This window comes from Contarinia nasturtii, unplaced genomic scaffold (assembly GCF_009176525.2).
Source record: "Contarinia nasturtii isolate CC-2019 unplaced genomic scaffold, AAFC_CNas_1.1 Cnas_scaffold_993, whole genome shotgun sequence".
Classification (NCBI taxonomy): domain Eukaryota; kingdom Metazoa; phylum Arthropoda; class Insecta; order Diptera; family Cecidomyiidae; genus Contarinia; species Contarinia nasturtii.
This window is the reverse complement of record NW_022198340.1, coordinates 1,638,599-1,664,122: the sequence shown is the minus strand read 5'-3', so window position 1 is coordinate 1,664,122 and position 25,524 is coordinate 1,638,599. Positions and strand designations below refer to the sequence as shown.

Sequence of the window (25,524 nt, the reverse complement as noted above, 5' to 3'; positions counted from 1 at the left end):
AGCATTGTTTACATCATCAATGATTGTGTATTTGACAGTTGACGTTTCATTGTGTCAAAAATACAAACACATATACATTCACAGCGGACGACGACATACGCAAAAGCAGAAGCACGAGTGCGCTCACACCATGAACTGTTGTGTGTTTTCATAGGAATTTTTGTTTATCGGTCGACCAATGAATGTATTTGACTGCGTGTTGAATAATCAGTGCGCATAGACCGTGCGAAAAAACAACATTTCAGCAACGGCCGAGAAGGAAAAAAAACGAAAACCAAATTATGGCAAATTAAATTGAAATCGATTCAATTTTTGACTGAAAAAAGACGAGATGTAGATTGGCAATTTCTGTGATAATGTGATAGAAAAAATTCGAAATAACAAAACCCAGTGACAAACAAATATTCATATGTACAAAAAAATCGTTTTAAAATTTTAACCTATATTTGTTCTCTTGAGTATATTTACTATATATATACATTGTTGTTGGAGTCATATTATATTTAGATAAAAATCATGTCAATGATTCGATGCTGTTTTGAGCCTATCGAGCTCCCGGAATGCATTGATACCATGATTCAAAAATGCACGGCACCAAGTTGTAAGTAGAGCAAATGAAATTTCAATCCAATACGAAAGTAAATGCCAGCAATTGAAATAGATATCGTTTCAAGTTCATTTAATTGAATTTATCACGTCGAGTGACGATATTGTCCCCGTTGGGTCATTCAATTTTACGCAAACAATTATTATGGTTTCATAATACTCGCATTGTGTACTTGTTTTGACTTTTCTGATTTGTCAGTTTTTTTATCAAGAAATAGTTAAATGTCAGTGGTGTCCGTTTTTCCAATATTTTCGCTGTCTTTTTTTATTGTATTTGTATTGTGGTCGAGTCACCTAGTTTCGACATCATTCAATGTAAATATGTATGCGTGTATGCTGTTGGCAATGCCATTAGCACTATCGTCGTGATTCCAATACCCATACGTGAGACTGTCATACGTGTATGCACACCGTACCGTATACGGTATGTGATTAAAAATGTGTTAGTATTTCGTAGTTGTTGTTCTTTTCTTCAACTGCAAAATTTCTTGTTGTGTGTCACTCCGTCCAACAATCTAGCTCAGACGGACGTAAAAACGGAACCAACAAATTAATTATAGATTTTGCCCTTTTGTGTACCATAACAACTTAATATTTCCTTTGTGTGTTTTTTTTTATTTGTTTTCCATTCACTTTCACCCTTTTCAAGCGACTCTTTTTTTAACACTGAGTATCTTTTACTCTTGTTGCTCTCTATAATACGACGATAGTCAGTATGAGTAAGTTATTTTCGTCTTCTAAAGTTCAATTTTTATCGATTTTCAACGCTAATGCTATATTTTCTATAAAAAAAAGTCCGTGTACCGTCATCATTCTCCACTTTCTTTGTGCACATATAAATTCCATTTTCAAAATATCACATACTGAACAAAAGTGAACGTTTTTTGATTTTGATATCATTTTTTTTTTTCGTTTCTTTTGTGTGATATTTGAAGGTTGTTGCGGTTGTTGTTCGGCATTTAGGCCTCGATATCAACGACTGGTGGACAATATTTTTCCAGTTAATCCAGAAGATGGTTTAGTTAAATCAAACATGGAGAAACTTACATTCTATTCACTTAGTTCGCCGGAAAAACTCGATCGAATCGGCGAATATCTGTATAAAAAAGCAGCCAAAGATATTCATCGCAAACGATACAAGTAAGACATTTATTTTCACAGAGTTATTTTTAATTGTGGAATTTTAACCTTGATTTTTAGTGAAACTGTTTTTTTAGCTATTTATTTCTATTTTTGTTAAAATTGCACTAATTCTGGATCAATAGAATAAAAATCTATTTATGTATACATATCTATTTTGAGTGCTATAATCACATCTATATTCGATAGGCTTGTGGAAATCGCAATGGAAGCAATGGATTTGCTATTAATGGCGTGTCATGCACAAACACTAAATTTGTTTGTCGAGTCATTCTTGCGAATGATTCAAAAGCTAATGGAAGACGCAAATCCAAATTTACAAATTTTGGCCACGAATTCGGTGAGTTTTTATTAATTATATTTTTGTAGTATGCATTTTTGCTTGTACAATTGTACATGCCATAAATCATCGAAAACACGAAAAAAATTAAACATTTTGTTGTTGAAATCATTTTGATATTCGAACAAAGAGTGACATTAACCTGGATTGCGTATTTTCTTTTGTTTCAGTTTGTTCGCTTTGCGAATATCGAAGAAGACACGCCGTCATATCATCGACGGTACGATTTTTTCATTTCAAAGTTTTCATCAATGTGCCATGGCAACCATGAAAATGTTGAACTTCGCGATTCAATTCGGGTTGCTGGAATAAAGGGCTTGCAAGGAGTCATCCGAAAAACGGTTTCCGATGATTTGGTGGAAAATATTTGGGACAAACAGCATATGGAAAAGATTGTTCCATCGCTTCTGTTTAACATGCAAAACATGGTGAGGCATTCATTTAACTTTTTTTCCATTTCTATTTTATTTCATTCTGCCTTCTTCGGTATCTTTTGTTTCTAAAAAAAAAAAAATCGATTTTTTTTTGTCCATACAGTCTTCGACTCCAATAGCAACAACTGAAGAGTCATCGGCTTCATCGCCACCAGTTTTGGCAGAATCTGTACTTCGTGAACTAGTCAGTCGAGCTTCATTCACTCATATCAAATCTGTACTTAAGCCGCTTCTCATGTAAGTTTTTCGTTCAACAAAAATCATTTTTTCTATTAACAATTCCATTGCTTTTCATTAATCACAAATGATTCCATTACACAGGCATTTGGATCGTCACGAATTGTGGGTGCCGAATCAGTTTGCCATTCAAACGTTCCGCATAGTGATGATATCGATTCAACCGCAGTATTCGTATACGGTTGTCGAAACACTTATGCAACATTTGGATCAAAATCTAAAGTCATCGCCACGCACCAAAACATCATTGGCCGTCGTGTTATCGAAAATCATTGCAATTGCAGCTGGTGAATCGGTCGGTCCATCCGCATTGGACATCATCAATAATTTGCTAACGCATTTACGTACAAGTACATTGAGCACACAAAACGAACCAACATTGGAAGAGTCACAATATCAAGAAGCATTAATAAATGCTCTGGGTGAATTTGCAAATCATCATCCGGACTATCAAAAGATAGAAATCATGTTGTTCATCATGAATACGGTGCCGGACTTGTCTAAAACCAGCAAAGCCGATCAACTGCTACAAACAATTCTCCTAAAGAGTTTACTAAAAGTCGGCGTTCAATACCATACAATTTCATTTGAAAAAGCATTCCCATCGTCGTTCTTACAACCATTGCTGCGAATGGCACGCGCTCAACACTTACCCACACGATTGATTGTGATGAAAATATTCCAAGCACTATTGGATCGTCATCAAAATCAAGTCACATTGAGCGTCATTAAAACGAAAAACTATGTGGATCTGAGCCTCGAATCACCATCACGTTCTGATATTATATTCACACACAAACATGGTGCGAATATTATGCAAGCATTATTGGACACATTATTGATTGACATGAATACTGAGGCAATGGCAGCTACATTCAATACGGCCGCATTACTGGTCGTTGAAATGTGCACCGGCGAAACGATTCAAGAGTTTTTGCTGTTTATTTTGGGGTGAGTTTTACCAACCAGGTGGTTTTAAAAAAAAAACTCGGTCATTAGTTAATCCAATTTTATTTCCACTCATAGAATTCAGCAATATGCGATCAATACACAAGAGCTATCGGATACGCATCGAAGTAACTTGCACATTATTTCGATTTCATTGTTGTCGCTGGTGTGTCGAGTGACTGGTATCAACAGCTTGTCAGAGTACACCGATAAAATTGTAGCCGATCGAGCTGTTGAATCATCACATTTGCTACCACCATTGATTGAGACGAGTGGACGGTACAATTTGGACATTCCACAAGTGATGATGGATAAGGTGACATGATTTTTCATCATTTGAACCTCATCGAAATCTAAATATGTATTTTATTTTCAATCCCCAAGATGGCATTGGCCGAATGTTTACTGAGTGCTGGCATTGAAGCGGGACGTTTGCAAAGTGGCACACCATACATTTTAAATTCAACAAATCAAGGTGGTGCCAAACATTCATGGGTTGATCCGACACATATTCATTCGGTTGCAACGTCATACGGTAGTTCTGGTGACATTCAATCGTTTAACGATGCCGATAGTGTGAACAGTTCACCTGGCGTGCAACGAAAATTATTAACATCTGAATTTAATTTTGATGCAATGAAACGTGTATTGGGCGAACCAACCGAAGCAACAAAACGTGAACATTCTGAGTCACAACGACAATTGGTGGACACATTCCGTAATGCAAACTTTGAAGATTTGGTCCGACGAACAAAACCAAAACACGATGTGATTCAATCGCGATTAAGTGATTTATTCAATTCATTGGCAGTCGAACGACAAATCATCGGACCAAGTGAACAGATGAAATCAAATCAACCGAATAAATCCATCTATGAAAATAACTTTCCTGAATTGTTCTTCTACTGAAATAATGAAATGAATGAAAAACAGAATTTCATTGTTGTTTTGTGTCTTTGGTTTTTGGGATATTGGGAAGGGGGGAGAACAAATGGGCTCAAAAGCATAAACAATTTACTTATATTTCAACAAAATCATGGCATTCAGCTTTTTTGTGTTAAACTGTTATTGTCGTTGAAAAAAAATAATATTTAAATATATTTACAATATCATTGTAACTCATTTCAAAATCAATAAGCAATTCAAATAAATTCAAAATTTGACATATTTCCTCGTTCAAAGATGCAGGTCTTTCATTTTTTTTTAATTCAAAATTCATCTGTTTTTCGATAATCGAGAATCTTTGTTGTTTTTCATCGTTGTATGTCTTGTGTGTGTACAGTGTTATTGGTGTGAACTGTCAAATTCATGTATGACGTAACACGACAGAGTTGTCAAATAATGGCAACACTGATCAAAATGCACGTCATATGAAAGCACAGACACTCATAATTTCAAATTCATATGACAACCAAGAGTGAGTGAGAGCGCGATTCGCGTTGTGTTGTTCCGGAGTTGTATCATCGAAATCGAAAAGAAGAAAGTATTCATGTGCAACAAATTTATGAATGCCGGTGAATGAGCAATTGTCACATAGCTAAATTGAATGGTGTAGTGCATATTTGGTGTGGAATTTTGATGGGCATTTGTAAGTAATAATGTGACCTTCACACAACCTTAAATTGCATGTGTGTTTAATCGATATTCGGAGTGAAATTTTTCATTCGTTAGCGGTGTTGTGTAGCGACAATAGAGAAAAATCACAGTGTTTGCAGCACGTAATTCGACACATTGATAGTGCCAAGCAATTGTATGATAAGGATTGACATCGAATGTGAAGAGAGAGAGAGAAAAAAAATCTGAATCGCAATTCATGAAAATTTCGAATATTTTTTTCGGTGAAAAATAACAATGACACATTTTTGATAACAACCAAGACATGACACAATGACTGATAAAAGTGAAAGTGCGTGAATGAAAGAAAGAGAGCAATTTCTTGGTCATTATCGGTATCGTTGATAATTGCTCAGCTTGAAATTAATTTACATAAAGTTTATTTGGTGTCAAATGGGGGTAAAACAAAATTATGAATTTTTTTTAAAATGTTATCAGTTTAAAATCGGGAAAAAATAAACTTCGAGTAATCATCTATTTGAAATCTATCAGCAGCGAATGACGTACAGTTTATAAAAAGTATTCGTCGAACAAAGAAAAATAAACGTAATTCCAAAGGCATGAGGAGAAAAAATTCAAAGCAAAGCCATTCGTACATCTCGAATTCCACACGATTTTAGTTCGTTCATTGTTGAAAAGTGCACGACCTAATACATGTGTACATAAATTAAATCCCATGATTTAAATCATTGTCGCGTACTATTTTTTTCTTCTTTTATAATTCTCTCGTGTGTTGATACGTGTACATCTATTCTGCCTCGTGTCGATTTATTTGGTTTAAGCTAATCGGACAAAACAGTTGAATAGAAATAGTAAACATCTCTACAACTAAACTGTCGTTGTTACGAAAATTGTTTTTGATTTGTTGTTGCCGTATTCGTTCCGAACAGAGTACAAACATGTGAATTATTATCGTAAGATACATGAAATAGTTATCGGTAGTGTGTGTGTGTGGTTTGTTGATTTAAATATTGCAAATAATAACCATCGTTACCGCTCACTTGTTTCTCATACTGGATAGGCACTCTCAAGGCACTCTTGTGTGTACGAACATGTTTTCTCCGTGTATGCGCGTGTTTTCGTTGTAACGATACATTGTTTCGGTGTTTGTTGCACATATCACTGCTATGCATTGTTGTTGTCGATAGTCAATTGAGCTGAAAGAAAGAGCGAACAAACAACAGCAACCGATTCAAAATTTAGTCGTTTCGACTTCGTTCGCAGGTCCGTTGTAATTAAAATCGAGTGTGTATATAAACCGAAGGCTCGACGATTTTCACAACACTTTAGCATTAGAACTCCTATTGCACGGACTTTACGTATTGTGTGATTCAATTTCCTGGACCCCCACTTCCAGACCGCGCCAGTGTGATATCAAATTAATTGCAACACATTTTTTTCCGCATATTTGCATTTTACAGCAGAGACAGAAGAAGAAATAGTGATCGATCGATTTAATCAACGAATATTTCAAACGAGCTAATTAACGGTTTGGAATTTTTGGAAGAGATTAAGAAAAAGAAACATCCCCAATTGAAATTTTGAAAAACGAAAAATCCAATTAAAAGTGAAGTGAATAGTGAATATGGCAGCAGATAAAATCGGACTGAATCAGAATGGAGTGGTGCAGCCACTTCTTACCGGTAAGTACTTCCGCATTTATTTTCAGCTGTCGTTATTCAAAGTAATTTCATGGCGTAGTTAAGTGGATTGATATAAAATATTAGTCGATTTCTAGTGCTTATTAAAAATATTTATTGCGTAACTCACTTGCAACATTTTTTCAGTTCTTTCATTCTGTCAAATCGGCAGATTTTTTATGTCTCCAAAATTAAACAATAAATTTTTTTATGACATTTCCATCGCCGATCTTACGCAGCTACTTTTTGTGTATTTATTTGGCTTAGAAAGCATTTTTCAAATAAATAATTAAGAAAGAATGACATCGCATTCACATTTGAGTAAATAAAGCAAACGTCGGTTGTCATATTTCAATAGGCACAAATTTATCTAACTCTATTTCAAAGTAATCAAATATTTTTTTTTCTTATGTTTTTATTCTCTATTGTACATTATCTTTGTAGACCTCTATCAAATCACAATGGCATACGCTTATTGGAAGTCTGGTAAAATGAATGATAATGCTGTATTCGATTTGTACTTTCGGAAAAATCCATTCGATGGTGAATTCACGATTTTTGCCGGTTTGGATGAATGTCTGAAGTTTTTGGCAAATTTTCGATATTCCGACTCAGACATCGAATATCTGAAGCAAACTCTGCCCGATAGCATTGAAAATGACTTCTTTGACTATTTAAAAGATTTGACCGCCAATGATGTTTTATTGTCTGCCGTTCCAGAGGGGTCCGTTGTTTTTCCAAGGTAAATATAGAATTATCTCATTGGACGTCAACATTACGTCATAATATTGCAATTTCTTGTAAGTGCTCGCTTGAAACAATTATCTCTCTTCGCAACATAACACGTTTATCGTTTGCTGTTTTTCCAACTCGGAACAATACTTACGGAAATTTCCGTTTTGCAAATCAGCATTCTAAATTGGGAGATAACCCGAATGACTTATTTTCAGAGTGCCCCTCATCAAGTTAGAAGGACCACTTATCATCGTACAGCTGTTGGAAACAACGCTATTGACATTAGTCAATTATGCAAGGTATGGCTCTATTATCTCACAGTATCATTAATCTTAAATGCAGAAAAGTGAATTTTTAAAAGTATAACACTCAAAATAATGAGACCTATCCAAATCTATTATATTCTTCATAACACTTTTCTTAAACTCTTGTCATTCTCAACATTTTTTCTTTAAAATTTCTTCTGTAATCATCACCGAATAATGATAGTTTGATGGCCACAAATGCAGCGCGATATCGTATGGTTGCGGGCAAACATGTAAAATTGTTGGAATTCGGTTTGAGACGTGCACAAGGGCCGGATGGTGATTTACAATTTAATATTTCAACAAAATATATTTCTTAAATTCGTCTATCATTTTAGGTGGATTGTCAGCGTCCAAATACGCTTATGTGGGTGAGTTTCTAAAGATTTATTCAACACTCTATGATTATCAATTCATATAAATGAAACAGTGGTTATTGACAGATAACACTTCGAAAGATAAACATTACGAGTCTTTTTTGCTTGCATCATTTATTTTTAATTTGGATGATATCGTTTTAATCATACAAATACGGTATACAGATAGAGATATATTTTACTTTACTCTCTGACACTTATATGGTGTGAATAAGGGGAATGCGTTCGTAGTTTTTTTTCACTACAAGAGATGCCAAATTGATGTCTCCATCAGAATTAGAGGAGTTGTAAAGCTTTACAACGTCACAAAAAGCAATAATTTCCACATATCTAAACCATAATCGGCGGTAATCGAATATAAAAAACTTTTATAACTATAAGACTCCCTCTCTCACAAAATAATGACTGTAAGAGCTTTTCAGACTCGATAGCGGCTATTTATATATATCCAGTTGTATTGTGTGATAATTCCTTATCTATCAAACGAATTTCACATGAATCAAGTTGTACATACAAAGTGAACGATAAATATAATAAATGAGATGGATGCAATTTTATCGCGTTAATTATTGTTAAAACTAACAAAAGTCTTTGAACCGTCCGTATTTCCTATGCTAATGATTTGAATCGTATAATTTACAGCGAGACAATCAAAACCCAAAAACATTCATATGTAAAATGTATGTTTTGCATTAGAAAATGTCATATAAAACATTTACGTTGGTTTGTTAACGATTCAATTGTTTGCATCATGTCACATCGCATTTTTAAGCATACAAAATATCGAAAATTTTCGGAATCAACCAAAAACTGAAACCAACCTCGGAAGCTAGGATAAAAATGGTTGTTTCAGATACAAAGCACCTTGATGTGTACATTGCAAAATACCAAAAATCAATATTCATCGTACTAAATGATTTAGTGTTGACGTGTGTGCACAATTAAAAGTCACACTATCATGATACAAATTCATAAAACAACCGCACGACAACAAAAAGCCAAATAGAAATAAAATAAAATGAGAAACGCTTTTTTTCGCGCCACAAAAGCAATGATATCTGAAATTAGATCATATCTGCAATGAAGACAAGCAAAACAAGGAAGCTTTGAGCATGAGAAATGTGTGGTGTTGAATGCGCGACCGCTAAGTTCATGCCAAGAGACCGGTACATCATGGTACCGAACGATTTGCTGTACGTGCAACAAAACTCATTGTGCCTCGAGTCTCTCTGTCGAACTTGTCAGAAACCGTGCAAAACAATGGTAAAACACAGTACATAAATCAGACAACATGATAATTCTGAACAAAACAAACAAAAATTGAGAATTTGAAATTTTTTCGGGTAATGCCGTAAAACCGAAACATCACAAACAATAATCAATTCTTAGAAGTCATAATAAGCGCAATTTGGATACTTTTCGTGTTAACCATGAACTGCCAATATATCTTTGGCAGTGCATTGATTAATCGGCAGTTTCGAGCCTGGTTTTGGCCATCGTCGAAAAAAAAAAACAGCATTTTAAACACCGAATATTCGATTAATCAATTGCCGCGATGTGTGTCGCTCGACACCTGTTTTTCGTGAACAAACATGCACCGTTTAAACTTGATCTTGAGCGGTTATTTTCAGTCGGTGTTCGAGGTTCTTTCATCGATTTTTTCCTATCCACAAATTTATCGAACATTTCCAAACGGATTTTAGTAAATTGAAAATTATTTTGATACAAATTGAAAATGAATATTATAAATATGAAAAGAACTTTTTTTTTATTATGTTGAAATGCGGATACCTCAAACTTTCTTTTAAGTTTACTCACTTTTTATTAAAGTTCATAAAAAAAGTTTTCGCTATTGCGTGTGCTCTTGCACTGCAGGAAAGGTTTAGTTTCGCATGTTTTTCCGGGAAAGAGAGCAAGCAAAAGTAATTTGAAATTGTTTATCAGGGGGAAAATTTACACCACACCAAAAAAAAAATTCTACATATTTGTGTATGTTTACTATTTTTTTTTTTTTTTTTTTACTTTTGCATTGAAGGTGGTTTTGATGGTACATCGAATGTTTTGGCTGGAAAATGGTTCAACATTCCAGTAAAGGGAACACATGCTCATGCTTACATTACTTCATTTTCCGGTATTGACGAGCTCAAAATAGTTAATCTGCGGCATAAATCTACAGGTATTTATGAATGACAACAACAACAAAACAAAGACGAAAAATGCTCCCTTTTTAGCATTGATCACATTTTCCGATTGAAATTTAAGAAAAAATCATTTTCCGTCATTTTGTTCAGGTGTCGTAAAGAATTTACTTGATTTGGCCGTTTCGCATCTGCAACCGTTGTCACGATTATTGGAGGTGTCGCCTGATGAATCAAGTGAGGGTGAGTTAGCAGCCATGGTATCGTTTGCAATCGCCTTTCCCGATGGATTTATGGCGTTAGTTGATACGTACGATGTTAAGAGGTATTTTCTTTTATGTAGCCACACATGCACATTTCTTCCCATTCTCAAATATTTGTGATATGCATTTAACTTACATTCGTACTGGCTATTTATGTTTTTGATGATGGCTTTCAAAATTTATCTATATGCAACTAACACTAAAAGTTCAAGGCGGCTAAAGTATTGTATTGTATGTGAGTTTTTGTATTTTGTGTGTATTGCTGACACTTCTTGCACACCCTCTCCCTCTACCAAAAAGAACTTCCCCATCATATTTGCAAATTGATCTCATCTCAATCCATTCGACCACATTATTTGTCACAAAACTTATGTAAATATACTTCATGTAAACTTTGACTGATTAAAATTCCAGCAAATTAAATGCAACATTAAATCTCAGCAAGAACCACACCAAATCTGTCACAATTGATAGTATTTTATCAGAAAAGAAGGATAAACTGAAAAAAGTGTACATCCGAACGAAATCGCAAAAGATTATTCTGAATAGTGCCAAAGAAAATATAAACGGCGATGCAAACAATCACATTTTAAGTCCAATTCATATGAATGTGAATCACACGAATGGTGTCTCCAATGGAGTTGATACAACCAAAAATACACAGTCCGTTGATCAAAACGGTAACATAATAAATGGCCAATATAAGCACGACAATCGAACGGTCGTTCAAAAACTAAATGAATATCGCAAATCGATCAGGTAAATAATCTTGATTTAAATGATATTTGATTGTCGGAAATTCATGAATATGATTCTAACGGCATGCATCCTTCTACGTATAAATGGAGAAGTTTCAACTTTTTTGGGGCAAAAATATTGTTTTTTTTTTTTCATTCAATTCTTTCGGCAAAACAAAAAATCACATGTCTCTAACTCAATACCCTTATGTCAGCTTGGAAACTCATTAAATGTATATAAATTGTAAATTTAATTTTTTTTTCGCATACATCGATTTTCAATAATAGTAATACTTCATTGTGCCACATTAATTCAAAAAAATTCATCACATTCATATACATTCGAATGGAATTCAAGATAGAGGTCAACCACTTGCATGGGCGTATGATATCGAACCCGTTTACACATATATACTTATTGCACTCACGTGTTGAATGCACACATTTCGCTTTGCACACACGTCTTGAAGTTGGGTTTTTACTTATTTTTCTTTTGCTATTTGCTTTTTTGTCGTCTATAATTGAGACGTACAGCGATAGAGATAATTTCATCGATTTTGTTTTTCAAGCCATACCCTGGTTATACATGTATATGTCCATAAAAGCAAAAAACTTTGTAGCTACTAATCTTTGTTGTGCCATTTTGATATCATCGTATCCACAAAATATGTTGAAAATGTATAAAATATATAGAATATTTAAAATTTAGAATGCTAATTGTGTTTGAAGTAAAACCAAATGTATCGATTTGTTTCGACTGTTTTGTAGAAAACACTTTTTTATTCATTCAACAAAAATAAATCGAATAATAATAAGACCGTCGAATCGAATTTGAAATGTTTATTTTTGTGTCTCGTTGTTTTAATCAGGTCGGGCTTATTGAATTTCTGTGCGGTGGCAATGGCATTGAATGATCAAGGATATCGTGCGGTTGGTATTCGAATTGATTCCGGAGATTTGGCATATTTATCTTGTTTGGCACGTGACACATTCGATTTGGTGGCATCGAAATTTAAAATTCCATGGTTTAAATCGATAACAATTGTGGCATCGAACGATATCAACGAAGACACTATACTTAGTTTGAACGAACAAGGACACAAAATCGATTGCTTCGGCATTGGAACGCATTTGGGTGAATATTTCAATTTGAATTTAAAACACGAATCTTTAATTCAATTTCAATTTGATTGAATTTCAATATGATAACGAAAAAAATTCCATCAATGGAATTTATTTTGAACAGACAATTTTTTTATAAATTTGTTTTTTTTTTTCTCTGAATAATGAATAGTGACATGTCAACGTCAACCAGCATTGGGTTGTGTTTACAAATTGGTAGAGATAAATGGTCAAGCAAGAATTAAATTGAGTCAAGATGTGGAAAAGGTTTGTTTTTAGCTTTCTTAATAAAATAATAACTTAATTAAAGATTTTATATCGATTTTATAAAAAAAAAGGTAACAATGCCAGGAAATAAGAATGTGTTCCGTTTGTACAGCGCTGATGGTCATGCATTGATCGATTTAATACAAAAGAACGGTGAACCAGCACCGGAAGTGGGCCAAAAAGTATTGTGCAGGCATCCATTCCAAGAGTCGAAACGAGCCTACGTTATTCCATCGAGAGTTGAATCAATGTATAAGGTGAGAATTTCCACTAAAAGTATATATTGCACATTTTTTCAAAAAAAAAAAATCATTTTTTCTCGCTTTTTCTTCAGATTTATTGGCAAAATGGAGCCGTTCGTCAGGTGTTGCCAACGCTTGAAGAAGTTCGTGAAAAGGTTCAGTCATCGCTTCGCTCACTGCGTAACGATCACAAGCGTACGCTAAATCCAACACCATACAAAGTGTCTGTAAGCGACGGATTGTACAGCTTCATTCACACCCTTTGGCTTGAGAATGCGCCGATTGGTGAATTGTCTTGATCATCATCGAGCCACTTTGACCGTTTTCAGTTGTCCTATGCTTGCGATAATCAGCTCATGTGCCATAGTTAAATGTGATTCAGATATGTGAAGGAAACTGTTTTGTGAAAATGGTCAAATGCAACACAAATATACTAATATAACGAAAATATAAATAGCATTCAACGCAGGAACGACTATCTCCAAAAAAATAAAATATGAGAGATACAACCAATGATCGGCCACGATCAAAATAATGAACAAATTCATTGTGATTCACAAATTTAGCATGTGAATAGATTAAACCCATGGATAAACCAATGGATATATTACAGCTTATTTAACACAAATCACAGGGGAAAATGTAACGAGCACAATGTCCTCGAGCATAAAGTCTCTTTTCGCTTCAAGTCGATTGCACAATCACCATAGTTGAGTTTGTCGTTTATTTTTAATAAGAAAAAATGAGCGGTTTCTTTTCACAGTGAACCAAACGATATATATATAGATATAGAAATATGTCAGATTTTAACTTTTCAGTATACACTTTCCTTTGTAATTTTTTATTTTTTTTTAACTAACACACTTTTATAGGAAATGAAAATGATCAGAATAAATGTTCAAATTAAAATCTTAAATGGGAATTTATAATCATTTTTAAAAGAAGAAATGAAACCACCGTAGATTTAGTCGTTTTTTGAAGATCATCAGGTAGCCTATTAATCTTAATGTTTCGTAGTTGATAGAGAATTTGAAATGTAACGGGAAAAAAATGTAGCTAAGATAAGAAAAAATAAATCTTAATTTATCGATTTTTTCGTAATTATTATTCAAGTTTGTTATATAATGACGCAATAATGTAAATCTATAAATGTTCTTTTTAGCAACACTTACGTACATACAAAATGTTAGACCCTAGAAACATATTCGGGGCACTCAGTGTTTCCGTCAAAAATTTAAATATATTCAAACAAACACCACCAAAACTATGGTTTTTTTTATGTATTATTCCGCTTTCTTGAGCACTGAGAGCCTCTCATATATTTTGTATCCAAATTCTATGTTACTTTTGTTCTATGAAATATGAAATGCTTGAGTTCAGATAAAATGTCCTTTCAAACACACATTTCAGATTTCGTGATTTATAACACGTCTGACATTTCGATTATTATAAAATCACGCAAAATGATTCATTGAAAATCGAAGTCTTAAGTTTATTAATAAGATTTCAGTCACTTAATTAAACTGTTGTATATGGAAGCTTGTATGGAAGTAATAATGAAAATGGGTTAGTTCACACGTTTTCAAGAATAATATTTGATTATACACCTTGATGTTTCCGTGATGTTTTTAATTAAAGAGTTTAAACAGATGATAAAACCACAAATGTTACCGTTCATTTGTCAGTTAAACAGTTGAAAAGCGAACAGATGAATTCTTATCAGTCATCATTCGAAATTCAAATCAAAGTGACGTACTAAAACACCATGAAAATCTTTGAACAGATTAAAAAACCACTTCAAATCCTGGGCATCCGTCCAATAACTGCTCTCAATAAAAGACCTTTCAATCCGAAAAATATTCTCGTTTTGATTTTATTCGGAGTTTGTTTTCTTTTTACCACATTGTTTATTCTCTTCAAAGCAAAAAACCTGAGAGAATATAGTGAATCGTTTTACATATTGGTCACTATATTAATTATGGTTTTAATGTTTGTGGAATTCATTCAGAAAATACTTAAATTGATTGAGCACGCTGAGAGTGTCATAGAAAAACGTGGGTGTTATCATTTTGTCAATAAAATCGTTATAAAATCATTTTATGAGCATCTTTCCAGGTCTAGCAAATAAAATGTCGGCTATTATTTATATTAAGGCAAATGAAAAGATCGAAAAATGGAGTGAAATACTTTACTTTACCTATACCAAGATTACAATCCCTGGTTTAATGTTGCCAAATCTTACCAAAACCTTATACTTATATTTTAAAACTGATTTGGGCGGCGATGCTTTCGGTTTGCCCTTTCCGATGTGGTAAGTTTATGTTAAGAATCGATAAAATGTATTACATCAATTCCAACTTTTTGAAAGGTTCCCTTTCGTTTGGAGATCAATTTATGGATATTTTTGCGCTTTCGCAATTCAATTTTCAATGTGGTATTATATTATTCATATTGGGCTCTGTAATGTCATCATGATAATGGGATCATGTGAAATATTGACATCGCTTGCCATCGATTTGAAGGGACAATTAAATATTCTGAATAAAAGTATCAAACACCGAAAGGGACATGTCACTTATAAGCGACAGTTGGTGGAATTCATAAAATTTCATTGGGATGCGAAAGAGTTGCGTAAATTTATCAAAATCCATTTAACGTGTTCTAAATGTCCATTTAAATATTTTAGACTGGTTCAAGGAGTTATGGATTTGTATGAATTTATAAACACATTTGTTTTACTTTGGAGCATTTCGACGATTTGCTGTACACTGCTTTTGGTCGTTCAGATGGAATTGGTTAAGAACATAGTTTATATTTATAGTTCATGATTATGATGGAATCCATTTTTTATATTTGAATGTAGGCTAGAGATATCGAAAATTTAATGGAGTACATTCGTCCGGTCACTTTAATTTTTTGGTCATTCGCTATTGCATTCTTCTGTTGTAACTTTGGCGAAGGAGTTTGCTGGCATTTTGAAGCAATCGATGATGAATTGTTCAAAAGTGACTGGTATGAGCGAGGCATACTTACTTAAAAATTACTATTCCATTACTCTACCATTCCTGACCCATTCCTTCGATTCATTTTCTATTCCGATCCATTACGCATTGATTAATTTCCATTTTTTCCATTCTTTTCTTCTGATCAACTCTTAGGTATGAGCTGACAATTGAAACTCAAAGAATTCTGCCGATGATCATTATCGCCACTCAACAACCTGTATACCTCAAAGGCTTTGGAAACACCATTTTAAGCCGCGAAACTTATAAGAAAGTAATTTTGATAAAATGTGAAGCAAATAATGAGTAAATACAAATTGTCTTCAATATTAGGTTGTCAATGGAGGATATTCGTATTTCAATGTCCTTCGCCAAATAAATTAATTGTATTTTTCTTCGAAGGATGGGTTACATACTCAGGATAGAAATGTTTCACGTGAAATTTTCTCATAATGGATTTTAAATGAGAACTCAAAATCAAGCCTATTTACGAAACTGATTTTTCTGTTCAAATTATTTGTCAACACTTTTTTCCAGCAACAAAGAAAGGTATAGATATAGAGAATATCTCAAAATTTCGAAACAATTATTATTATTTATTTATTTATCTATTATTCTTAAATAAAAAATAATTATAAGTTACAAGAATGTGTCGATTTTACTTGTTTTTCTTCTCTATTATTTACTACCTCTAATAATATATCACTTTTTGTGACAATTAGTAATTAGTAATTAGTAATTGCGTCTTACTATATCACACTACTGATATCAGATTTTTAGTAAGTAAAGTGCATAAAGTACCAATTTTTCACTTATAATGTTGAAAGATTAAACTCTTCCAGTTTAAATTAGTTTGTTAATTGGAATTTGCTAAAAAGTGTAAAATAAATACCAATTTTGTTTGAAAATTGAATAAAGTGTAATTTTTATTATGAATAAATACTTCACGCTTTGCTATCTTAATCTCACTCAATTTTTAATTAGATATTCAAAAGAGTTGAATAAGAAAAAAAAAACAATTCTGAAGTGACGAAAAAATCAAACAAAAAATTTGTGATTTTGACCAAGTCACTTCAGTGATATAAATGTATAAATTCATTTTTTCATCTGAAAATACCTGAACTTTGAACATAGATTGTGAAAAAAATCTAATTCTGAATTTACTAAAAGAGTCAAACTTTTTGTTTTGTTCAAGAACAAAAACACATCGTTGCATTGTGAGTTGTGACTCGTTCACAATTGACGTTGTGTATTAGACAAAACATTTGACAGATGGAGAGTTCTTACAAGAGAGATTGTCAACAGCAAAGAGAGTGTGTGCGAGAGAGTAGAAGTGTTATGGTTGTGCTCAACAAAATAAGCACCAACAAATAAATAGCTTGTTTTGAAGAGAGTCGCTGTTCAGTCGGCATTTGTGTATCACTTGGAATAGTCTACATTTTCGTATTGTACGCACCAGCAGTAAAAGCATTTCAAAAAGAAAGAATCAAAATAATTTTCTCATTGAATTCGTTTGCTAGTGAAAAAGAGTAAAAGGTGATAATTGCAATCTTCAAATCCAATTGAATTGTTCATTTGAAGTCTATTTGTCAAAAGCAACATTATCAAAGTTGGTGTAATTTTTGTGAAACTAACGGTAATTGATTTGTGTGCAACACATCGACGGAGTGAATTTCAACAACGACAACGCAAAATAAGGTAAAAATAAACAACATAATCAATAGTAGATTGAAATAGAATAAAAAAATCTGATTTGAATGTTTGTTTTGTTGCGTTTGATGTCGATTCATTATTTATTGATCACTTTTAGCTGAAATATGAGATTAACTCGACAGTATTCTATAATTGAAAATATAATTGACTCGTGTCATTTGATGCGATTAAATAAATCCAAACAACAAATCAAAGGCTAAAGTTACATCACGTCAAAGGCAAAAATGAGTTTATGATAAGGCAATTTTTTTGTCACTTTTATTGTTTCTAACTAAATTAGTTTGGAAAACAGCAAATGGCTGAAACTATAATTCAAATAAAATAAAAATCAAGCAAATCTAAAACCGATGACACCGAGGCCATGGAAAATAATTGCTTTTTTCTGCTTTTCTCTCTCTCTGCACTGCTACACGTCTTAAAGTTCAAATCGACAGTGAAGTTACTGTCAATAAAATGAGAATAAGAAGAGAAAAAAAAACACGAAGTAAAATTCTTGAGAGATGAATGGCTTCAACTAAACATTCTAGAAATACTTGGATAAAAAAATTGAAGAAACATTAGCGCGTTTCGTTTCGCTGTGTGAAAAGTGTTTGATTTTTGTTGTTGTTTTCTTCGCTATGCGGGGCAATTTACGAAACAAACACACATTAAATTATATATAGAGTAAAAGCAATCTAACGAAATTCTAATAGTTTTTAAGCTATTGTTGTGTCAAAGTAACAAAGAACAAAGTGCGTGATGAGCGCAATGGAACGTTAGAAAAATTACAATTTTTTGTTTCGTGTGCCATCCACTACAACAGACTATTACGCATGAAAATTCTTCATGCCGAAAATACGCCAAGTGTTAAAGACGGTTTCCAAATAAAGAACACAACACCGTCATATATAGACACACTATCTAACGCAAGTATTGTGCATTCTTCTTTCGTGTACACCGTTTGTGGTTGTTGTTCGTCTTTGGCTTCATTACATATTGAAATGATGAAAATTATTCCGATGTATACTTGCGTACGTGTTTACAGAATGGCGTCAGATTACTTCGTATAAATATACATACCATCAAAACGGTCTATATATGATGCGAGCATACTCATAGCTCTCTCGAGCTGGCATTGTCTCTTTTCATCAATTGCACAAAAACAATGGAACCGATGAGAGAATAATTTCATGCATTCCAAAACATTAGGTTTCGAAACAGGTGAAAGCGATTGTTGTTTGGTTTTTTGTTTTGACTTTCCGCTTGTTTGTTAGAGGCTTTCTTTAGAATAATCATACGACGATCACTGCACATTTACAACAAATGTTGCCGGCACACACACACATGAAATTCACATCGATTTTATTTAAATGATCTCAAAGAATCGATTTCCATATTCATTCGTCGCGCATTTCATATTTCACACTTTGCGATTTCAGTGTGAGTTGACTTTAAATTAAATTGGATGATATCAAACAAATGAAAAGAGAGTTGTTTTCGCTAATAATTGCATTTCGAGCGTGAATTTGAGTACAAACATCTTTTATCTGTTGTCTCTGCTGATAAGGGTGAGTTGGGTCAAATGTGATTTTTTTAACTCTGTTTTGTTTGCAATAAACTCAATGCAGTAATGAATCAGCCCAACCTTAAAAACATCGTCAGTGACAACAACACTGCAAAAAAGTAAATAAAAAAGAATAAATACAGAAAAATCGAATGACTTATTTGGTATAGCCACGACAATGTGCGATATCATTTGTTGATGTATTCGTTGCGATATCAACCACCAACTTTCAAACTACAAACAAAAGAGAGATAAGACCATGAAATAATAATAAGTTTCGTGATTAATTTCACAAGAGAAAAAGATGATGTTTCTAGGCAAATCTCAAGCAATTTTCTGTGTCGTTAGTCACACAACTGATTCACACAGTCGAATTTCTGGAAGTATTTCCGGGAAAAAAATCGTTGTAAAATTCACGAAATCAGTATTACAAGAACCAAAAACGAAACACATAAGTTTTTCAATAATAAAAGTAGTTGAAGCATTTTTTTCCCTCTTTTAATGGGAAAAAAAGGGAAATGTCATAAGTTTCATTTTTATTGAATACAAAAACGAATGCTACTATTGCGCCTTAGTTTTCAACGGTAAAATAGAGGAGAATGGTTTTTTTTTTTTTCGAATCAAATCGACCATATACACCGCCCGCGCACTGCTCTATATCGTCTTTGTATTGATTTTCATTTCGCATTTAACGAGCTCACAATGATTGAGCGACATACGTATATTCATTTATTTCGGTGTAACTGTTTGTTAATACAACCATTTCCATTCGGGTCGTCGTAGTTGGTTATTACGATAGTTCATTTTTTTGTTTATTTTTCGATCATTAAATCGCATTTTGCATGGACAAGAATTTATTATATGTCGGAATAATGTAAGTCGTCTCTAGTCAACTCTATTGTATTTGTATACACAGTGGTGACAAATTGATTTTTGAATCGCACTAATCGATTTTCATTCAAGCAAATTTATTCGGGTTTTTTCGTGTTGAAGCGTGTTAACGCTGTTGTTGTTGTTGGTTGTCTCGACAACATTGTTACAGGTTAGAAAATACAACACCACGTGCAAACAGTGGGTTTGTGAAGGGGGTCTACAAAGCACAACATGAAAATGTCATACACGCATGTGATAATGATCTGATGACCAAAAGTTAAAGAAATATCGGTGAAAAGTGAGCCGAATCGAAGAGCAAAATACATACAAATAAACGTGCGAAACAAACATTTATTTCTGGCATTATAACGACCAGAATCAACAAAAGCGCGCGGACTCATAAAAAAGAACACTCCTCACACACAATGCATTATATTGTTTGGAATGTAAATTCTTCCGTTGTTGGTTTGTTTTTTTGCCACTCCATAGGGACAGTTTTAGTCACTATATAAACAATACAATCGAACGTAGAAAAAAAAATACAAACTGTTCGGCAATTATAAATGGTAAAGCGCTCGCCGCATATAGACACATACACTTGCTCACAAGGGGACGAATTGTTGCATTCAAACAATGGCGGATATGACTGTGTAGTAGCAATAACCTCTTATTATAATAATTTCCATAAACATATATTCAGTTTGGTGGCACGCGATTTTTTCCGATACGATTTGCTGTTTTTTTTTTTATTAGTGAAAAATATCGAAAACCGACGACACACAAACACTGTCGGCGATCGGTAGTATATATCGTGTAGGCGCATTTCATTTGAATATGAATAGCACTTGTTTTTGATATGAAAATTACAGACCCTTCGTATAATTCACATAATATTTTTTTAACGCATTTTTTGTGTGTGTATATGATTTCCGAACGGCACCCTGGTCTTTTTTTAGGCCGGTTCAATATCCTTGCTGGTGTGCATGATGCCAAACTTATTGATGAAACACGTCTATTAATTATTTATTGAAAGCATTTTCTGTGTTCGGGTTAAAGCGTTAGAGAACGAAAACGTAAGCACTTATTTCTTTTTAATGTGTGTATTGTATACGAAACCACTTCAATCAGCATGTGTATGAGCGACGTGAGCGCATATCGTGGTGTCATGCATTTTACAATAACACATTGAATCGATGGTATGCCATGAAACTTACATTAAAACACTTTTAGCTGAAGCAAACTGAAGTTTGTTTGTCGATTAAGTCTCATACGGAGCGAATTAAAACTAGAAACCGAAGTTTTTAAAAGTTATTATTACTGTCCCTATAAATTCATATGACGTTACATGTCCCACTTCTTAGCGTAAACAAATTAGTAAACAGTCGGCTACTTCGACATCTGGCGCACTTTTTCAAATGACCATTATTATTGATCCAAATTGCACTGATTAATTTTTAAAATCTCATATACATTGATATATGCAATTTCCTTTTCGAAATCATGCATTTTTAAAATCCGATTTCGACGATTTATTGGTCGCACAAAAATTACCATCGAAATGAAATGGAATTTTCGAATATACACGAACGGAATACTAAAGGAACTTTCTTTTCGATTCGAAAATAAATATTTACATCACAAGAACGTATTTTATTATAAAAATTAATTTAAAGACACATTTCATGCAATCAATCTGTCATCAAAGATAATTGGATGCGGTGCAACGAATGAAATGTAAATCGCAAAATAAATAAATTTATTTGACTAGAGGTTAATCGGACGGCTGACCTATCTTAATTTTATCACATATTGAGCGAAAATTCATGCGACACCAGCTAGGCTACCAGAAAATGACATTACCTCCAACGCAATTTCAAAATGTAAGAGGTACAATTGAAGCGTGATTTTCCATAGAGAAAGAAACAAGCAATAAATAGACAATTAAATGACACGCAATAATCATTGTCATAAAACTCACATTCATATCACGGAGACTGACTGAAAGACAATGGGTCTACGGAAACCATATTGTTTGGATTTCGTTCTTTAAAAAAAACGGTGCACGGTCAATAGAACGACAGACAAACTCATCCATTGTATACTTTCATGTCATTCTATATATTTATGGCACTTTTGTTTTAATGGCCACTATTGAAAAAATGGTGATGCAAAAAGCGTACGATTGGTGTTACGATTTTTTAAAAATTAATTTCCGAGAACAGATTTCAATTTGTTTCTAGTGAAGTTATAAATTTTATTTTCTATTTTATTTTTCAGCTAAACAAAAATGGTTGACTGTGGAGTAACTTGTGCTAAATACTCAGTTTTCTTGTTCAATTTGCTATTTGCCGTGAGTACTAAAATATTTACGAAAAACATATTCATATTTTATTCATTTTATTCAATAGTTCTTATTTACTTCTTAAAAATGCCAAAAATGTACTTTGAAAATAACTATAAAAATTCGTAATATAAATTAACAGTTGACTGGCATTGCAATTCTAACGGTTGGCGCCGTTATCTTCAGCGCATTCAATCACTATGAAAACTTTCTGGGTAAGAGAAATTGAACATTCCACGTAAAAACAAAATTAAACATTTATAATTCGAATGAATTTCGTGGATTCACAGGGGAGGACCTATGGAGCGCACCAGTTATATTGATGATAATCGGTGGCATTGTGTTTATTATCGCATTCCTCGGGTGCTGTGGCGCAATTAAAGAAAGCTCATGCATGGTTCTCACGGTAAATTTTGTATACTTTGACCTTTTTCGTTTTGGAATGAATGGTTACCAATTGAAGTGTTAACATGACATTTCGATGAAAAACCAAAAATATCCCGAACAATTATTTTAATTGTAATAGTACGGATTCTCCGATCCAAAATAATATTTTTTTTTTGTCTTATCGCGATTTAGTTTTCATTGTTGTTGATCGTGATTATCTTGTTCGAAATCGGAATCGGCACCTTCGGCTATGTTCGACAAGATGACTTGAATAACGCACTGGATAAAGGATTCAATCAAACACTCAACAACTATCAAGCAAACCAGAAGGAGTGGGATTTGGTTCAGACAGAGGTATTTAAACTCTTTTCAATTTTATATTCCGGCACTAGTAATTGAGTTCAAGGACGTTTTTTTTTACATTTTGTTCAATTTTTTTATTAATCTAATGAATCTCGATTGTATTTAGTTGAAATGTTGCGGTGTCAATAGCCCAGATGATTTCACTCCAAAAGTACTAAATGGTTCTGCTTTCCCGCGTTCATGCTGTTTGACATTGAAAATCGACGAGCCTTGTACCAAAAAAGATGCAACACAAAAAGGTTGCAAAACATCATTGCTTAACTATTTAAGCTCTCAATCGACTATTTTGGCTGGCGTTGCTGTTGCCGTTGGATTGATTCAAGTATGTCAAACAAACCAAACATTTTAATTATTCTGCATTCTTCAGAATCTAATTTTTCGATTTTTTTATTCTATGCTTAGATTGTTGGTTTGGGCTACGCTTGTTGCTTGTATCGAGCATTCCGTAAGAACTACGAAGCCGTTTAAGTTTAAAAAACATAAAAATTCAATCAAAAGAAGACTATAAATGACTCGGAATCATCACAAATATCATCGAAGAAACTGAATCATCGCAACAAATGAAAAATACAAAAAAAAAACATATACAAATCATGATACAAACAGCAACACAACAAAGATCATAGTTTTAAACATATAATTCAAAGTCGATCATGTTTTTCGATCGATACGATTTATATTTAACGGCTTTCATTGAACTATATTTATATATACAAGTCATCGTAAAAATGGATGGTATGCAAAATGGAGACATCGACCTCGTGGTTTCGTATCACTCGAAGTCTATGTATTGCATATAACGGTATCCATTTGATGAACACATCATATTCTATATTCGTTGAATTTTCACAGTACATAAAGAGAGAAAAACACTAACTTACATAGCATATATTTAGTTGACAGTTCAAAATGAACTAATTTTGTTTAATCTACACATATTTTTGCAAGATTTTTTTTCGGAATTTTTGATGAAATCATATTTCTTATTCAATATTCAAAAATGTTGAATTTATTTAATTCACTTTACATCTTTTTCATTTGTCTTGTTTATGGTGTTTACACCAACGACGAAAACAGAACGGAATCAACCATCGAATTCAAGAAATAAAGAAAAAATCTTAGATTAAATATATATTTATTTCTTAATAAAAAATAAATAAATTAGCCGCTAATTAATAGCATATTGATGTTTTTAAAATCACAACATTCCATCAATGAAATTCTTAAACAGACACAAAATATAACAAAAATTCTAAAGTGAACACACACACACACACACAAACACAATTACTTTTAACGAAAATGAATTGGCATAATCAGAATAGTTCATTTAGACGTAAGAATGAAATAATTTTAAATAATATATCGTATGGTGTACATCTAAGCACTACTCAATTTCTTTATGTTGTTGTTGGCTTGAGAACGAAGCAAATGAATAAAAAAAATCCACCTTTTTTCTCTCAATGTAAATGGTTAACAATAATCGCATGAAATGTTGATTGGTCCAAAATTAAAATTCTGAAGAAATGCCTAAAATCAGCCTTAGATTTAAAAACAAACAAACGATTCGAATTTTATGCAAAACAGTTTTTTTGAATATCATATCCCTTCGATGTGTTTATGTATCATATATAAGAAATCTCTGATCACTAGTGTGATGTGTATACATATTCTATATAATGAAGACATGTGTTTTGCATGCATCCATTCAGTTCAATAAGAAATAAACATTTGTGTAAACTGAAAATGACAAAAATAACAATATTGTTTTATCTTATTTAAGGCATTGAGATTTTTCAGGTGAAAAATGGAAGGTCGTTTTGAATAGATCTCAAAACGACTTTGATAATCTTCAGCGATAATACTAATGTATTGGCATAAGGCATTCACGAAAAAAAAGTTGGATACCGGTGAATTGGTAATATTCAATTTAATTTTCATTTTTTTACCGATGAACACAAGACGTGTGTTGGACTAAAACCAATTTATCAACAACAATTGCTGAAGTCAGACAATATATTTAGATTTTGTCATCTGGATATTTCAGCTCATCTGGATAACGTTAGGCGATGATACGAAATGAAAACAATAGAAGTGATTGTTATAGTTATGGTAGTATGTTTATACCTATCTATACAGTACAACAATCACTTCTAT

General features: G+C 33.0%; 3 protein-coding genes across 8 annotated transcripts; all 3 read left to right on the top strand.

Moving 5' to 3' along the window:
• The first annotated feature begins 191 nt into the window (after positions 1–191).
• Positions 192–4,640, top strand: LOC116343321 (protein EFR3 homolog cmp44E). Of its 2 annotated transcripts, none has more exons than XM_031771316.1 (8): positions 192–601; positions 1,542–1,746; positions 1,936–2,086; positions 2,257–2,514; positions 2,624–2,757; positions 2,842–3,708; positions 3,784–4,021; positions 4,090–4,640. In XM_031771316.1, the coding sequence occupies exons 1-8, from the start codon at positions 517–519 to the stop codon at positions 4,612–4,614; spliced, it is 2,463 nt and encodes an 820-aa protein (XP_031627176.1). In that variant the 5' UTR covers positions 192–516; the 3' UTR covers positions 4,615–4,640. The 2 variants fall into 2 exon arrangements, with proteins under 2 accessions (XP_031627176.1, XP_031627177.1); XM_031771317.1 differs by lacking the exon at positions 192–601 and adding an exon at positions 1,081–1,325.
• A 451-nt stretch (positions 4,641–5,091) lies between these two features.
• LOC116343259 (nicotinate phosphoribosyltransferase) lies at positions 5,092–14,409 on the top strand. Of its 5 annotated transcripts, none has more exons than XM_031771229.1 (13): positions 5,092–5,293; positions 6,741–6,962; positions 7,404–7,701; positions 7,910–7,993; positions 8,184–8,278; positions 8,338–8,370; positions 10,412–10,552; positions 10,668–10,839; positions 11,192–11,536; positions 12,384–12,649; positions 12,809–12,903; positions 12,975–13,160; positions 13,238–14,409. In XM_031771229.1, exons 2-13 carry the CDS (start codon positions 6,905–6,907, stop codon positions 13,442–13,444), a joined length of 1,980 nt encoding a protein of 659 aa, XP_031627089.1. In that variant the 5' UTR covers positions 5,092–5,293; positions 6,741–6,904; the 3' UTR covers positions 13,445–14,409. The 5 variants fall into 5 exon arrangements, with proteins under 5 accessions (XP_031627089.1, XP_031627090.1, XP_031627091.1 ...); XM_031771230.1 differs by lacking the exon at positions 5,092–5,293 and adding an exon at positions 5,309–5,718; XM_031771231.1 differs by lacking the exon at positions 5,092–5,293 and adding an exon at positions 5,739–6,233.
• A 3,131-nt stretch (positions 14,410–17,540) lies between these two features.
• Positions 17,541–23,961, top strand: LOC116343361 (CD63 antigen-like). Its single transcript, XM_031771382.1, has 7 exons — positions 17,541–17,845; positions 22,554–22,626; positions 22,760–22,832; positions 22,908–23,023; positions 23,197–23,358; positions 23,474–23,689; positions 23,770–23,961. Exons 2-7 carry the CDS (start codon positions 22,564–22,566, stop codon positions 23,833–23,835), a joined length of 696 nt encoding a protein of 231 aa, XP_031627242.1. The 5' UTR covers positions 17,541–17,845; positions 22,554–22,563; the 3' UTR covers positions 23,836–23,961.
• The last annotated feature ends 1,563 nt before the right edge of the window (positions 23,962–25,524 follow it).

Bases quoted from the DNA above. Each gene is read 5' to 3' on its own strand.
- LOC116343361 (XM_031771382.1), top strand. From the start codon at position 22,564: ATGGTTGACTGTGGAGTAACTTGTGCTAAATACTCAGTTTTCTTGTTC. The intron at 22,627-22,759 runs GTGAGTACTAAA...ATAAATTAACAG, and splicing joins TGTTCAATTTGCTATTTGCC to TTGACTGGCATTGCAATTCT. The intron at 23,690-23,769 runs GTATGTCAAACA...TTCTATGCTTAG, and splicing joins TTGCCGTTGGATTGATTCAA to ATTGTTGGTTTGGGCTACGC.
- LOC116343259 (XM_031771229.1), top strand. From the start codon at position 6,905: ATGGCAGCAGATAAAATCGGACTGAATCAGAATGGAGTGGTGCAGCCA. The intron at 7,702-7,909 runs GTAAATATAGAA...ACTTATTTTCAG, and splicing joins GGGTCCGTTGTTTTTCCAAG to AGTGCCCCTCATCAAGTTAG. The intron at 12,650-12,808 runs GTGAATATTTCA...AATAATGAATAG, and splicing joins CGGCATTGGAACGCATTTGG to TGACATGTCAACGTCAACCA.
- LOC116343321 (XM_031771316.1), top strand. From the start codon at position 517: ATGTCAATGATTCGATGCTGTTTTGAGCCTATCGAGCTCCCGGAATGC. The intron at 1,747-1,935 runs GTAAGACATTTA...TATATTCGATAG, and splicing joins ATTCATCGCAAACGATACAA to GCTTGTGGAAATCGCAATGG. The intron at 2,087-2,256 runs GTGAGTTTTTAT...CTTTTGTTTCAG, and splicing joins AAATTTTGGCCACGAATTCG to TTTGTTCGCTTTGCGAATAT.